The sequence below is a fragment of the Somniosus microcephalus genome, unplaced genomic scaffold, assembly GCF_052327205.1.
Source record: "Somniosus microcephalus isolate GS21.2 unplaced genomic scaffold, FLI_Smic_1.0 unresolved_chr7, whole genome shotgun sequence".
NCBI lineage: Eukaryota > Metazoa > Chordata > Chondrichthyes > Squaliformes > Somniosidae > Somniosus > Somniosus microcephalus.
Window position 1 is genome coordinate 41307135 of NW_028225185.1, and position 16108 is coordinate 41323242.

The following is a 16108-nucleotide window of genomic DNA, read 5'->3' on the forward strand; positions in this document are numbered from 1 at the left end:
GTGTGAGACAGTGAGACCCTTGTTACTGAGTATTGGGGTGTGTGAGACAGTGAGACCCTTGTTACTGAGTATTGGGGTGTGTGAGACAGTGAGACCCTTGTTACTGAGTATTGGGGTGTGTGAGACACTGAGACCCTTGTTACTGAGTATTGGGGTGTGTGAGACAGTGAGACCCTTGTTACTGAGTATTGGGGTGTGTGAGACAGTGAGACCCTTGTTACTGAGTATTGGGGTGTGTGAGACAGTGAGACCCTTGTTACTGAGTATTGGGGTGTGTGAGACAGTGAGACCCTTGTTACTGAGTATTGGGGTGTGTGAGTCACTGAGACCCTTGTTACTGAGTATTGGGGTGTGTGAGACACTGAGACCCTTGTTACTGAGTATTGGGGTGTGTGAGACAGTGAGACCCTTGTTACTGAGTATTGGGGTGTGTGAAACACTGAGACCCTTGTTACTTGGGGTGTGTGAAACACTGAGACCCTTGTTACTGAGTATTGGGTGGGTCGGGGTTACGGGATAGTAAGACCCCTGTTACGGAGGTTAGAGTGCGATTCCGAGGTGCTGATCACGTTTCTTTCGACACGCTGCTCCGTTATTGAGCTCTTGCTGTTGCGCTGACAGTTTAAATGTTTTTCTATTGCAGGATGCCATGAAGTCTCTGGACGTAGTCGGTGAGTTTATAATACCTATATATAAGGAGGGAGATAGAACATGTCCAGGGAACTATAGACCAGTCAGCTTAACTTTTGTGGTAGGAATAATAATGGAAGCCCTACTAAAGGAGAAAATGGAAGGACATCTAGAAACCAAAAATATAATAATGAATAGTCAGCATGGATTTCAAAAGGGAAAGTTTTGCTTGACCAACCTAATTGAGGTAACAGAGAGAGTAGACAAGGGTAATGCAGTAGATGTCATTTATCTAGATTTTCAGAAGGCCTTCGATAAGGTACCCCATAATAGATTAATGAATAAGGTCAGGGACTGCAGAGTCAGGGGACAAGTCGCAGATGGATAGCTAGCTGGCTTCAAGACAGAAAGCAGGGAGTAGGGGTAAAGGGTAACTATTCACAGTGGCAGAAGGTGGGTAGTGGTGTTCCACAAGGACCGGTGCTAGGACCACTGCTGTTCACAATTTATATTAACGATTTAGAATCAAAAACATAATTTCTAACTTTGCGGACGACACCAAATTGGGGGGGATAGTCAATACTGAGGAGGACTGCAACAAGTTACAGGAGGACATTAATAAACTTGCCGAATGGGCCTATAATTGGCAAATGAAGTTCAACACAGATAAATGTGAGGTGTTACATTTTGGTAAGAAAAATTGGGACGTCACATTACTTGGAAAATGAGAATCTAAATGGGGTCGAGGAGCAGAGGGATTTCAGAGTACAAATACACAAATCACTGAAAGTAGTGACGCAGGTTAGCAAGGCCATAAAAAAAGCAAACCAAGCACTAGGGTTTATTTCTAGAGGGTTAGAATTGAAAAGTAGGGAAGTTATGCTAAACCTGTATCGAACCTTGGTTAGACCGCACTTGGAGCACTGCGTACAGTTCTGGTCGCCATATTATAAAAAAGATATAGAGGCACTGGAGAGGGTGCAGAGAAGATTCACAAGGATGATACCAGAAATGCGAGGGTGTACATATCAGGAAAGGATGAACAGGCTGGGTCTCTTTTCTCTTGAAAACAGAAGGCTGAGGGGTGACCTAATGTCTTTAAAATGATGAAAGGTTTTGATAGAGTGGATACAGAGAGAATGTTTCCACTTGTGGGGAAGAGCATAACTAAAGGCCATCAATATAAGATAGTCACCAAGAAATCCAATAGGGAATTCAGGAGAAACTTCTTTACCCAGAGAGTGGTGAGAATGTGGAACTCGCTACCACAGGGAGTGGTCGAGGCGAATAGTATCGATGCATTTAAGGGGAGGCTGGACAAGCATATGAGGGGTAAGGGAATAGAGGGTTACGCTGATTAGAGTTAGATGAGGAAAGACGGGAGGAGGGTTGAGTGGAGCATAGTATAGATGCATTGGTGAAGTCAAGCGTAGGTCCCTTGCAGTCAGAATCAGGGGAATTTATAATGGGGAACAAAGAAATGGCAGACCAACTAAATACATACTTTGGTTCTGTCTTCACAAAGGAGGACACAAATAACCTCCCAGAGATGCCGGGGAACATAGGGTCTGATGAAAGGGTGGAACTGAAAGAAATCAGTATTTGTAGGGAAATGGTGTTTGGAAAATTGATGGGACTGAAGGCCGATAAATCCCCAGGGCCTGATAATCTACATCCCAGGGTACTTAAGGAAGTGGCCCTAGAAATAGTAGATGCATTGCTGGTCATCTTCCAGAACTCGATAGACTCTGGAACAGTACCCATGGATTGGAGGGTAGCTAATGTTACCCCACTATTCAAAAAAGGTGGTAGAGAAAAAGCAGGTAAGCCTGACATCGGTAGTGGGGAAAATGCTAGAGTCTATTATAAAAGATGTAATAGCAGAGCACTTGGAAAATAGTGACAGGATCGGACAAAGTCAACATGGATTTACAAAAGGTAAATCATGCTTGACTAATCCACTGGAATTTTTTGAGGATGTAACTGGTAGAATAGATAAGGGAGAACCAGTGGATGTGGTGTATTTGGACTTTCAGAAGGCTTTTGATAAGGTCCCGCATAAGAGATTAGCGTGCAAAGTTAAAGCACATGGGATTGGGGGCAAGGTACTGACTTGGATGGAGAACTGGTTGGCAGACAGGAAGCAAAGAGTTGGAATAAACGGGTCGTTTTCCGAGTGGCAGGCAGTGACTAGTGGGGTACCGCAGGGATCGGTGCTAGGACCCCAGCTATTCACAATATATATAAATGATCTAGACGAGGGAATTAGATGTAATATCTCCAAGTTTGCAGATGACACAAAGCTGGGTGGGCGTGTGTGCTGTGAGGAGGATGCCGAGAAACTCCAGTACGATTTGGACAGGTTGGGTGATTGGGCAGATGCATGGCAGATGCAGTATAATGTGGATAAATGCGAGGTTATCCACTTTGGTGTCAAAAACAGGAAGGCAGATTATTATCTGAACGGCAATAGATTGGGAGAAGGGGAAGTGCAACGAGACCTGGGTGTCCTTGTGCACCAGTCGCTGAAGGTAAGCATGCAGGTGCAGCAGGCGGTGAAGAAGGCAAATGGTATGTTGGCCTTCATAGCGAGAGGATTCAAGTACAGGAGCAAGGATGTCTTGCTGCAGTTGTACAGGGCCTTGGTGAGACCACACCTTGAGTATTGTGTGCAGTTTTGGTCGCCTTATCTGAGGAAGGATGTTCTTGCCATGGAGGGAGTGCAGCGAAGATTCACCAGACTGATACCTGGGATGGCAGGAATGACGTATGAGGAGAGATTGGGTCGATTGGGCTTATATTCGCTGGAGTTTAGAAGAATGAGAGGGGATCTCATTGAAACTTATAAAATTCTAACAGGACTGGACAGACTAGATGCAGGAAGGATGTTCCCGATGGTCGGGGAGTCCAGAACCAGGGGTCACAGTCTAAGGATAAGGGGTAAGCCATTTAGGACAGAGATGAGGAGGAATTTCTTCACCCAGAGAGTGGTGAACCTGTGGAATTCTCTACCACAGAAGGCAGTTGAGGCCAAATTATTAAATATATTGAAGAAAGAGTTAGATATATTTCTTAAGGCTAAAGGGATCAAGGGATATGGGGAGAACGCAGGGACCGGGTACTGAATTTGGATGATCAGCCATGATCGCATTGAATGGCGGACCGGGCTCGAGGGGCTGAATGGCCTACTCCTGCTCCTATCTTCTATGTTTCTATAAATGCCGGCATGGACTGGTTGGGCCGAAAGTGCCGTAACTCCTATGTAATCCTATGTAGTTTCTTCATGCCTCCTTTTCCACTTTCTAAATTTACCGTGGTTTCTCCGTACTACTGCCAGGCAGGTTCCCAGAGACAAGAGGCAGCTGAGAGAGAGCTGTACAGTTAGAGACAGCACCGCGGTGCAGGAACACATGAACCTAGGTACAGGGACAGGCGGACCTGGGCTATAGGAATAGGTAGCCCTGGGCTACAGGACCAAGCGGATCTGGGTATTGGGACAGGTGGACCTGAGTACAGGGACAGGTGGAGCAGGGGTACAGTGACAGGCAGACCTGGGCTGCAGGAACAGGCGGTCCTGGGTATTGGGACAGGTGGACCTGGGTACAGGGACATGCGGTCCTGGGGTTACAGGGACAGGCGGACCTGGGCTACAGGGTCAGGTGGAGCAGGGGTACAGGAACAGGCAGTCCTGGGTACAGGGATAGGCGGTCCTGGGGTTACAGCGATAGGCGGACCTGGGCTATAGGGACAGGCGGACCTGGGCTACAGGGTCAGGTGGAGCAGGGGTACAGGAACAGGCGGTCCTGGGTATTGGGACAGGCGGACCTGGGCTTCAGGGACAGGCGGACCTGGGCTACAGGGTCAGGTGGAGCAGGGGTACAGGAACAGGCGGTCCTGCGTATTGGGACAGGCGGACCTGGGCTTCAGGGACAGGCGGACCTGGGCTACAGGGTCAGGTGGAGCAGGGGTACAGGAACAGGCGGCCCTGGGTATTGGGACAGGCGGACCTGGGCTTCAGGGACAGGCGGACTTGGGCTACAGGGTCAGGTGGAGCAGGGGTACAGGAACAGGCGGTCCTGGGTACAGGGATAGGCGGACCTGGGCTTCAGGGACAGGCGGACCTGGGCTACAGGGTCAGGTGGAGCAGGGGTACAGGAACAGGCGGCCCTGGGTATTGGGACAGGCGGACCTGGGCTTCAGGGACAGGCGGACTTGGGCTACAGGGTCAGGTGGAGCAGGGGTACAGGAACAGGCGGTCCTGGGTACAGGGATAGGCGGACCTGGGCTTCAGGGACAGGCGGACCTGGGCTACAGGGTCAGGTGGAGAAGGGGTACAGGAACAGGCGGTCCTGGGTACAGGGATAGGCGGACCTGGGCTTCAGGGACAGGCAGACCTGGGCTATAGGGTCAGGTGGAGCAGACGTACAGGGTACAGGCGGACCTGGGTACAGGGACAGGAGGACTTGGGCTGTGGGGACAGGCGGACCTGGGTGGGTACAGGCGGACCTGGGCTGCGGGAACAGGCAGACCTGGGCTATAGGGACAGGCGGACCTGGGCATGGGAACAGGCGGACCTGGGCTACGGGAACAGACGAAACTTGGCTACGGGAACAGGCTGACCTGGGCTAAGGGAACAGGCGGACCTGGAGTATAGAACGAGTAGCCCTGGGGAACAGGCAGACCTGAGATGCGGGTGAAGATGGGCCAGGGGGGTGATCGCACCGACGAGGAGCCTGACGCTGTGACCTCCGACCCCCGCAGGCTACTGCAAGCTGTCGCCCAGCCCGCCCCACTCGGCCTCGCCACAGGGACCGCCCATGCCACAACCCAAGTCGCCCTGTACGCCGAACCGGGAGAGGAAGCCGTCCTCGTCGGATGACAGGAAGAAAGTGGTGAGTGGCGCAGCGGGAGCTCGGGTCACGGGCGGGTACCGGGGTGCCAGGGCCCAGAACTGGGCCCAGCACTCCAGGTGTGGACATGACCTTATTTGGGATGAGCGTACAGCAGCATCATGGTTGTGTTACTGGGCTAGTAATCCAGGGACTAATGATCCGGAGACATGGGCTCGAATCCCATCACGGCAGCACCTCCCAAACCCGCGACCTCTTCCACCTAGAAGGACAAGGGCAGCAGGCGCATGGGAACACCACCACCTCCAAGTTCCCCTCCAAGTCACACACCATCCTGACTTGGAAATATATCGCCAGTTCCTTCATCGTCGCTGGGTCAAAATCCTGGAACTCCCTCCCTAACAGCGCTGTGGGAGCACCTTCACCACACGGACTGCAGCGGTTCAAGAAGGCGGCTCACCACCACCTTCTCAAGGGGCGATTAGGGATGGGCAATAAATGCTGGCCTCGCCAGTGACGCCTACAGCCCAGCAACGAATAAAAAAACACACCTCAAGACCCTTAAGAGATATGTGACCGAAAGTCAGTGACAGGGTTGCATGTAGACGTCAGGGTGCTGTGTACAGTCTAACACAGCCCCGAGTGCGTCACCCGGCCCGGAGCGCGTCACGCAGGAGATTCGCGCTTTGAGTGCGGGCTGCCCGTTGGGAGAGGCACCGCCCTTTCTGCCGCTCTATGAATAACTCAGCCTTGCTTGTGTTCCAGAGGGCGCGGGCATACCGAGACTCCAGCTTCTACTGGGAGATCCAAGGGAGTGAGATCCAAATACTGAAGAGGATCGGAGCCGGGTCTTTCGGGACCGTGTACAAAGCAAAGTGGCACGGTAAGCACACGGTAGTGACATGGTAAGCACATGGCAGTGACATGGTATGCACATGGCAGTGACACGGTAAGCACATGACTGGCACAGTAAGACGAAGGGCAGTGACACGGTAAGCACACGGCGGAGACACGGTAAGCACACGGCGGTGACACGGTAAGCACACGGCGGTGACACGGTAAGCACACGGCGGAGACACGGTAAGCACACGGCGGTGACACGGTAAGCACACGGCGGTGACACGGTAAGCACACGGCGGTGACACGGTAAGCACACGGCGGTGACACGGTAAGCACACGGCGGTGACACGGTAAGCACACGGCGGTGGCACGGTAAGCACACGGCGGTGACACGGTAAGCACACGGCGGTGACACGGTAAGCACACGGCAGTGGCACGGTACGCAGACGGCGGTGACACGGTACGCAGACAGCGGTGGCACGGTAAGCACACGGCGGTGACACGGTAAGCACACTGCGGTGGCACGGTACGCAGATGGCGGTGACACGGTACGCAGACGGCGGTGACACGGTAAGCACGGCGGTGACACGGTAAGCACACGGCGGTGACATGGTAAGCACACGGTAGTGACATGGTAAGCACACGGCAGTGACATGGTATGCACATGGCAGTGACACGGTAATCACATGACTGGCACAGTAAGACGAAGGGCAGTGACACGGTAAGCACATGGCGGAGACACGGTAAGCACACGGCGGAGACACGGTAAGCACACGGCGGTGACATGGTAAGCACACGGCGGAGACACGGTAAGCACACGGCGGAGACACGGTAAGCACACGGCAGTGACACGGTAAGCACACGGCGGTGACACGGTAAGCACACGGTGGTGACACGGTAAGCACACGGCGGTAGCACGGTAAGCACACGGTGGTGACATGGTAAGCACACGGCGGTGACACGGTAAGCACACGGCGGTGGCACGGTACGCAGACGGCGGTGACATGGTACGCAGACGGCGGTGGCACGGTAAGCACACGGCGGTGACACGGTAAGCACACGGCGGTGACACGGTACGCAGACGGCGGTGACACGGTACGCAGACGGCGGTGACACGGTACGCAGACGGCGGTGACACGGTACGCAGACGGCGGTGACACGGTACGCAGACGGCGGTGACACGGTACGCAGACGGCGGTGACACGGTACGCAGACGGCGGTGACACGGTACGCAGACGGCGGTGACACGGTACGCAGACGGCGGTGACACGGTACGCAGACGGCGGTGACACGGTACGCAGACGGCGGTGACACGGTACGCAGACGGCGGTGACACGGTACGCAGACGGCGGTGACACGGTACGCAGACGGCGGTGACACGGTACGCAGACGGCGGTGACACGGTACGCAGACGGCGGTGACACGGTACGCAGACGGCGGTGACACGGTACGCAGACGGCGGTGACACGGTACGCACACGGCGGTGACACGGTAAGCACACGGCGGTGACACGGTAAGCACACGGCGGTGACACGGTAAGCACACGGCGGTGACACGGTAAGCACACGGCGGTGACACGGTAAGCACATGACTGGCACGGTGAGCACACGGCGGTGACACGGTAAGCACACGGTGACACGGTAAGCACACGGCGGTGACATGGTAAGCACATGACTGGCACGGTGAGCACAGGGCAGCGAACTGCTCGCTATTTAGAATGCTGACCAGTCTGCCCCTGCTATCTATTGGCTCGGGGGGTCACAGAATACACAGGGGGTCACAGAATACACAGGGCGTCTCTCTCTGCCCTCCCGCTATCTATCAGCTCGGGGGTCACAGAATACACAGGGCGTCTCTCTCTGCCCCCGCTATCTATCAGCTCGGGGGGTCACAGAATACACAGGACGTCCCTCTCTGCCCTCCCGCTATCTATCAGCTCGGGGGTCACAGAATACACAGGGCGTCTCTCTCTGCCCCCGCTATCTATCAGCTCGGGGGGTCACAGAATACACAGGACGTCCCTCTCTGCCCTCCCGCTATCTATCAGCTCGGGGGGTCACAGAATACACAGGGCGTCTCTCTCTGCCCTCCCGCTATCTATCAGCTCGGGGGGTCACAGAATACACAGGGGGGGTCACAGAATACACAGGGCGTCTCTCTCTGCCCTCCCGCTATCTATCAGCTCGGGGGTCACAGAATACACAGGGTGTCTCTCTCTGCCCTCCCGCTATCTATCAGCTCGGGGGGTCACAGAATACACAGGGCGTCTCTCTCTGCCCTCCCGCTATCTATCAGCTCGGGGGTCACAGAATACACAGGGCGTCTCTCTCTGCCCTCCCGCTATCTATCAGCTCGGGGGGTCACAGAATACACAGGGCGTCTCTCTCTGCCCTCCCGCTATCTATCAGCTCGGGGGGTCACAGAATACACAGGGCGTCTCTCTCTGCCCTCCCGCTATCTATCAGCTCGGGGGGTCACAGAATACACAGGGCGTCTCTCTCTGCCCTCCCGCTATCTATCAGCTCGGGGGGTCACAGAATACACAGGGTGTCTCTCTCTGCCCTCCCGCTATCTATCAGCTCGGGGGTCACAGAATACACAGGGTGTCTCTCTCTCTGCCCTCCCGCTATCTATCAGCTCGGGGGGTCACAGAATACACAGGGCGTCTCTCTCTGCCCTCCCGCTATCTATCAGGTCGGGGGTCACAGAATACACAGGGCGTCTCTCTCTGCCCTCCCGCTATCTATCAGCTCGGGGGTCACAGAATACACAGGGCGTCTCTCTCTGCCCTCCCGCTATCTATCAGCTCGGGGGTCACAGAATACACAGGGCGTCTCTCTCTGCCCTCCCGCTATCTATCAGCTCGGGGGGTCACAGAATACACAGGGCGGCTCTCTCTGCCCTCCCGCGATCTATCAGCTCGGGGGGTCACAGAATACACAGGGCGTCTCTCTCTGCCCTCCCGCTATCTATCAGCTCGGGGGGTCACAGAATACACAGGGCGTCTCTCTCTGCCCTCCCGCTATCTATCAGCTCGGGGGTCACAGAATACACAGGGCGTCTCTCTCTGCCCTCCCGCTATCTATCAGCTCGGGGGGTCACAGAATACACAGGGCGGCTCTCTCTGCCCTCCCGCTATCCATCAGCTCGGGGGGTCACAGAATACACAGGGCGGCTCTCTCTGCCCTCCCGCTATCTATCAGCTCGGGGGTCACAGAATACACAGGGCGTCTCTCTCTGCCCTCCCGCTATCTATCAGCTCGGGGGGTCACAGAATACACAGGGCGGCTCTCTCTGCCCTCCCGCTATCCATCAGCTCGGGGGGTCACAGAATACACAGGGCGGCTCTCTCTGCCCTCCCGCTATCTATCAGCTCGGGGATCACAGAATACACAGGGCGGCTCTCTCTGCCCTCCCGCGATCTATCAGCTCGGGGGGTCACAGAATACACAGGGCGTCTCTCTCTGCCCTCCCGCTATCTATCAGCTCGGGGGGTCACAGAATACACAGGGCGTCTCTCTCTGCCCTCCCGCTATCTATCAGCTCGGGGGTCACAGAATACACAGGGCGTCTCTCTCTGCCCTCCCGCTATCTATCAGCTCGGGGGGTCACAGAATACACAGGGCGGCTCTCTCTGCCCTCCCGCTATCCATCAGCTCGGGGGGTCACAGAATACACAGGGCGGCTCTCTCTGCCCTCCCGCTATCTATCAGCTCGGGGATCACAGAATACACAGGGCGGCTCTCTCTGCCCTCCCGCTATCTATCAGCTCGGGGGGTCACAGAATACACAGGGCGTCCCTCTCTGCCCTCCCGCTATCTATCAGCTCGGGGGGTCACAGAATACACAGGGCGTCTCTCTCTGCCCTCCCGCTATCTATCAGCTCGGGGGGTCACAGAATTCACAGGGCGTCTCTCTCTGCCCTCCCGCTATCTATCAGCTCGGGGGTCACAGAATACACAGGGTGTCTCTCTCTGCCCTCCCGCTATCTATCAGCTCGGGGGGTCACAGAATACACAGGGTGTCTCTCTCTGCCCTCCCGCTATCTATCAGCTCGGGGGGTCACAGAATACACAGGGCGTCTCTCTCTGCCCTCCCGCTATCTATCAGCTCGGGGGTCACAGAATACACAGGGTGTCTCTCTCTGCCCTCCCGCTATCTATCAGCTCGGGGGGTCACAGAATTCACAGGGCGTCTCTCTCTGCCCTCCCGCTATCTATCAGCTCGGGGGGTCACAGAATACACAGGGCGTCGCTCTCTGCCCTCCCGCTATCTATCAGCTCGGGGGGTCACAGAATACACAGGGCGTCGCTCTCTGCCCTCCCGCTATCTATCAGCTCGGGGATCACAGAATACACAGGGCGTCTCTCTCTGCCCTCCCGCTATCTATCAGCTCGGGGATCACAGAATACACAGGGCGTCGCTCTCTGCCCTCCCGCTTGTTGCAATATCTGGTTCTATAGTGGGGAGTTTAATCTGTTCCCCAACCCGAGCTTGAGCTGTCTCTGTCCTCCGCTTGACGTCGGTTCCTTCTCCCCGGCCATGTCTGTGTGCATGTTTGTCTCCATCTTGCTATCTCTCTCTTGCTCTTTCTCTCTCGCTCCCTCTCTCCCCTTGCCTTTCTCTCTCTCTCTCCCTCCATCCCTCGATCCTCCCTCCCTTGAAGCATCCCCACTACCAAGGTTAAACTGACTGGCCTGCAGTTGCTGGGTTTGTACTGAAACCCTTTTTCGATCAAGGGTGTAACACTTGCAATTCTCCCGTCCCCTGGCACCACCCGTGTTTCTAAGGAGGATTGGAAGATTATGGCCTGCAGCTCCGTGATTTCTTCCCTCGGCATCCTAGGATGCATCCCATCTGGTCCTGGTGACTTATCTACTTTAAGGGGCGGCACGGTGGCATAGTGGTTAGCACTGGTGCCTCACAGGACCCGGGTTCGAATCCGGCCTCGGGCGACTGTCTGTGTGGAGTTTGCACATTCTCCCCGTGTTTGCGTGGGTTTCCTCCGGGTGCTCCGGTTTCCTCCCACAGTCCAAAGATGTGCGGGTTAGGTTGATTGGCTATGATAAATTGACCCTTAGTGTTAGGGGGATTAAATACGTGGGGTTACGGGGATCGGGTGGGCTATGTGTCAGTGCAGGCTTGATGGGCCGAAATGGCCTCTATCTGCACTGTGGGGTTTCTGTGATTCTGTGAAGTACAGCCAGCCTTTCTTGTAGCTCCTGTTTATCAATTGTTATCCCATCCAGTATCTCCTCTACCTCCTCCTTCACTGTCTATGGCAGCATCCTCTTCCTTGGTGAAGACCGATGCAAATTACTCATTTAGTACCTCAGCCATACCCTCTGCCACCATGCGTAGGCCTCCTTTTTGGTCCCTAATCGGCCTCACCCCTCCTCTTACTACCCTTTTACTATTTATATGCCTATAGAAGACTTTTGGATTACCTTTTATGTTGGCTGCCAGTCTATTCTTATACCCTCTCTTTGCCCCTCTTATTTTCTTTTTCACTTCTCTGAACTTTCTATATTTAGCCTGATTCTCACTTGTATTCTCGACCTGACACCTGTCATACACGCTCTTTTTCTGCTTCATCTTACTCTCTCTTTCGTCATCCAGGGAGCTCTGACTTTATTTGCCCTACCTTTCCCCCTAGTGGGAATGTACCTCGACTGTATCCAAACTATTTCCTCTTTAAAGGTAGCCCATTGTTCGATTACAGTTTTCCTGCCAATCTTTGATTCCAATTTACCCGGGCCAGATCCGTTCTCAACCCACTGAAATTGGCCTTCCTCCAATTAAGTATTTTTACTCTAGATTGCTCCCTGTCCTTTTCCATAGCTAATCTAAACCTTATGATAATATGATCACTGTTCCCTAAATGTTCCTCCTACTGACACTTGATCCACCTGACCCGCCTCATTCCCCAGAACCAGATTCAGCAATGCCTCCTTCCTCGTTGGGCGGGAAACGTACTGATCAAGAAAGTTCTCCTGAACACACTTCAGAAATTCTTCCCCCTCTCTGCCCTTTACACTATTACGATCCCAGTCTATATTAGGATAGTTGAAGTCCCCCATTATCACTACTCTATAGTTCTTGCACCTCTCTCTAATTTCTCTGCAAATTTGCTCCTCCATATCTTTCCCACTAGTTGGTGGTCTATAGAATACACCTAGTAGTGTAATGGCACCTCTATTATTTCTGAACTCTAACCATATAGATTCTGTCCTTGACCCCTCCAGGACATCCTCCCTCTCCAGCACTGTAACATTCTCCTTAACCAATACCGCCACCCCACCTCCTATCTTTCCTTCCCTATTTTTCCTGAACACCTTCTATCCAGGAATATTTAATACCCAATCCTGCCCTTTTTTGAGCCAGGTCTCCGTTATTGCCACGACATCACATTCCCATGTGGCTATTTGCGCCTGCAGCTCACCAACCTTATTTTACCACGCTTCGTGCGTTTACACACATGCACTGTAAACCTGTCGTAGACCTTCTTGTATTCTCTCTTAGTCTGACTCCACCTAATACCTTGCAGGTGCAGCAGGCGGTTAAGAAGGCAAATGATATGTTGGCCTTCATAGCGAGAGGGTTTGAGTACAGGAATAAGGATGTCTTGCTGCAGTTGTACAGGGCCTCGGTGAGACCACATCTTGGGTATTGTGTGCAGTTTTGGTCGCCTTATCTGAGGAAGGATATTCTTGCCATGGAAGGAGTTCAGCGAAGATTCACCAGGCTGATCCCTGGGATGGCAGGAATGACGTATGAGGAGAGATTGGGTCGATTGGGCTTGTACTCACTGGAGTTTAGAAGAATGAGAGGGGATCTCATTGAAACTTATAAAATTCTGGCAGGACTAGACAGACTAGATGCAGGAAGGATGTTCCCGATGGTCGGGGAATCCAGAACCAGGGGTCACAATCTAAGGATAAGGGGTAAGCCTTTTAGGACAGAAATGAGGAGGAATTTCTTCACCCAGAGAGTGGTGAACCTGTGGAATTCTCTACCACACAAGGCAGTAGAGGCCAATTCATTAAATATATTCAAGAAGGGGTTGGATATATTTCTTAAGGCTAAAGGGATCAAGGGATATGGGGAGAAGGCAGGGACAGGGTACTGAATTTGGATGATCAGCCATGATCTCATTGAATGGCGGAGCAGGCTCGAGGGGCCGAATGGCCTACTCCTGCTCCTGTCTTCGATGTTTCTATTTCTTACTCTAGTGTTATTTGCCTCTTCCAATCCTTGGTGCCCTTTGCTTCTCCTCACTAATGCTACATCCCGGTGCCCATCTTCCTGCCAACTTAGTTTAAACCCTCCCCAACAGCACGAGCAAACCTCCCCGTGAGGATATTGGTCCCGGCTCTGTTGAGGTGTAACCCGTCCGGCCTGCACAGGTCCCAACTCCCCCAGAACCTGTCCCAATGCCCCAGGAATCTGAAGCCCTCCCTCCTGCACCATCTCTCCAGCCACGCGTTCATCTGCTCTATCCTCCTATTTCTACACTCACTTGCACGTGATACTGGGAGTAATCCGGTGATTGCTACCTTTGAGGTCCTGCTTTTTAATCTCTTTCCTAGCTCTCTGAAACCTGCCTGCAGGACCTCATCCCTATTTCTACCTATGTTGTTGCCACCGATGTGGACCACAACCTCTGGCTGTTCACCCTCCCCCCTCAGAATGTCCTGCAGCCGCTCAGTGACATCCTTGACCCTGGCACCGGGTAGACAGCATACCATCCTGGAGTCACGTCTGCAGCCGCAGTAACGCCTGTCTGCTCCCCTAACTATCTAATCCCCTACCGCGATTACTTTCCCTATCTCCCTCCTCCCCCCACCCCATGTACAGCTGAGCCACCCGTGTTCCATGGACTTGGCGCTGGCTGTACTCCCCCCCAGAGGAACCGTCGCACTCACCAGTACTCAGAACCGAATCCTGGTTGGAGAGCGAGATGCACTCCGGGGACTCCTGCACGACCTGCCTGGTCCTCCTCGTCTGTCTGGCGGTCACCCATCCCCTCTCTGCCTGCACACTCCTTAGCTGCGGGGTGACCACCTCCTGAAACGTGCTGTCCACGCAGCTCTCAGCCTCGCGGATGCACCGCAGTGACGCCAGCTGCTGAAACTTCGACACCCGGAGCTTGAGCTCCTCCAGCTGACGACACCTCCCGCACACGTGCTTGTCCAGGACACGGGAAGTGTTCTGGAGTTCCCACATCGCGCAGGATGTGCGTTCCGCTGGACCGAGCTGCCCCGCCATACCTTTATTTATTCGACTATTAACTAACTTTACAGAAACTTAAGATAAGATGTATCTAATTCAAGTTATTAATTTAATGTAGCATTAACAGTTACTAATCTCCAAGCTCCTGCTTTATCCCTAACCAGCTATTTAACCCCGGCCGTTAACTTGAAGACCTTTACCAACCAATCAGTTACCAGCTATCCTGTGATGTCGCTCCTTGTGGGTTTTTTTTGAATCGTCGCTCGGCTCCCTTTATGTTGCTACTGCCACTCCCACTCGGGTCCACGCTCTTTCACTCGCCCCTCTCTCCCCCGCCCCTCTCTCCCCCGCCCCTCTCTCCCCCGCCCCTCTCTCCCCCGCCCCCCTCTCCCCCGCCCCCCTCTCCCCTGCCCCCCTCTCCCCCGCCCCCGCCCCGCTCTCCCCCGCCCCCCTCTCCCCCGCCCCCCTCTCCCGCGCCCCCCTCTCCCGCGCCCCCCTCTCCCGCGCCCCCTCTCCCGCGCCCCTCTCTCCCGCGCCCCTCTCTCCCGCGCCCCTCTCTCCCGCGCCCCTCTCTCCCGCGCCCCTCTCTCCCGCGCCCCTCTCTCCCGCGCCCCTCTCTCCCGCGCCCCTCTCTCCCGCGCCCCTCTCTCCCGCGCCCCCCTCTCCCGCGCCCCCCTCTCCCGCGCCCCCCTCTCCCGCGCCCCCCTCTCCCGCGCCCCCCTCTCCCCCGCCCCCCTCTCCCCCGCCCCCCTCTCCCCCGCCCCCCTCTCCCCCGCCCCCCTCTCCCCCGCCCCCCTCTCCCCCGCCCCCCTCTCCCCCGCCCCCCTCTCCCCCGCCCCCCTCTCCCCCGCCCCCCTCTCCCCCGCCCCCCTCTCCCCCGCCCCCCCCCTCCCCCGCCCCCCCCTCCCCCGCCCCCCCCGCCCCCTCCCCGCCGCCCCCGCCCCGCCCCCCTCGCCCCGCCCCCCTCGCCCCCTCGCGCCCCCGCCCCCCTCGCCCCCGCCCCCCTCGCCCCCGCCCCCCTCGCCGCGCCCCCGCCCCCGCCGCCCCCCGCCCCCCTCGCCCCCCGTTTCCCTCTTCCCCCCTTTCCCTCTTCCCCCCTTCCCTCTTCCCCCCCTTTCCCTCTTCCCCCCCTTTCCCTCTTCCCCCCTTTCCCTCTTCCCCCCTTTCCCTCTTCCCCCTTTCCCTCTTCCCCCCCTTTCTCTCTTCCCCCCTTTCTCTCTTCCCCCCCTTTCTCTCTTCCCCCCCTTTCCCTCTTCCCCCCCTTTCCCTCTTCCCCCCCTTTCCCTCTTCCCCCCCTTTCCCTCTTCCCCCCCTTTCCCTCTTCCCCCCCTTTCCTCCTTCACCCTTTCCCTCTTCCCCCTGTCCCTCTCCCCTCTTTCCCTCTAAACGGGTTTATTGAGCATTAAACATCCTGTACAAAGAAGTAATACTTAACAAGAAGATAGTCGCCGTCTGTTCATCGAACCCCGGCGTTCCTTCCGAGTGACTGTGGCGCAGTCTCTTTATTCTCTTGCTGTGTTCTGTTGACTGAAGTTTCTTCTTCCTACGGCTTCGTG

At 55.3% G+C, this 16108-nt stretch overlaps 1 protein-coding gene across 1 annotated transcript in view; it reads left to right on the forward strand.

The window, feature by feature from the left end:
- LOC147086835 (serine/threonine-protein kinase A-Raf-like) overlaps positions 1-16108 on the forward strand; it is an 82842-nt gene that overhangs the window by 45573 nt on the left and 21161 nt on the right. Inside the window, exons 9-11 of the mRNA XM_085978333.1 lie at positions 644-671; positions 5392-5522; positions 6246-6387. Coding sequence (XP_085834459.1) covers positions 644-671; positions 5392-5522; positions 6246-6387 — 301 coding nt within the window. The remainder of the gene's footprint in view (positions 1-643; positions 672-5391; positions 5523-6245; positions 6388-16108) is intronic.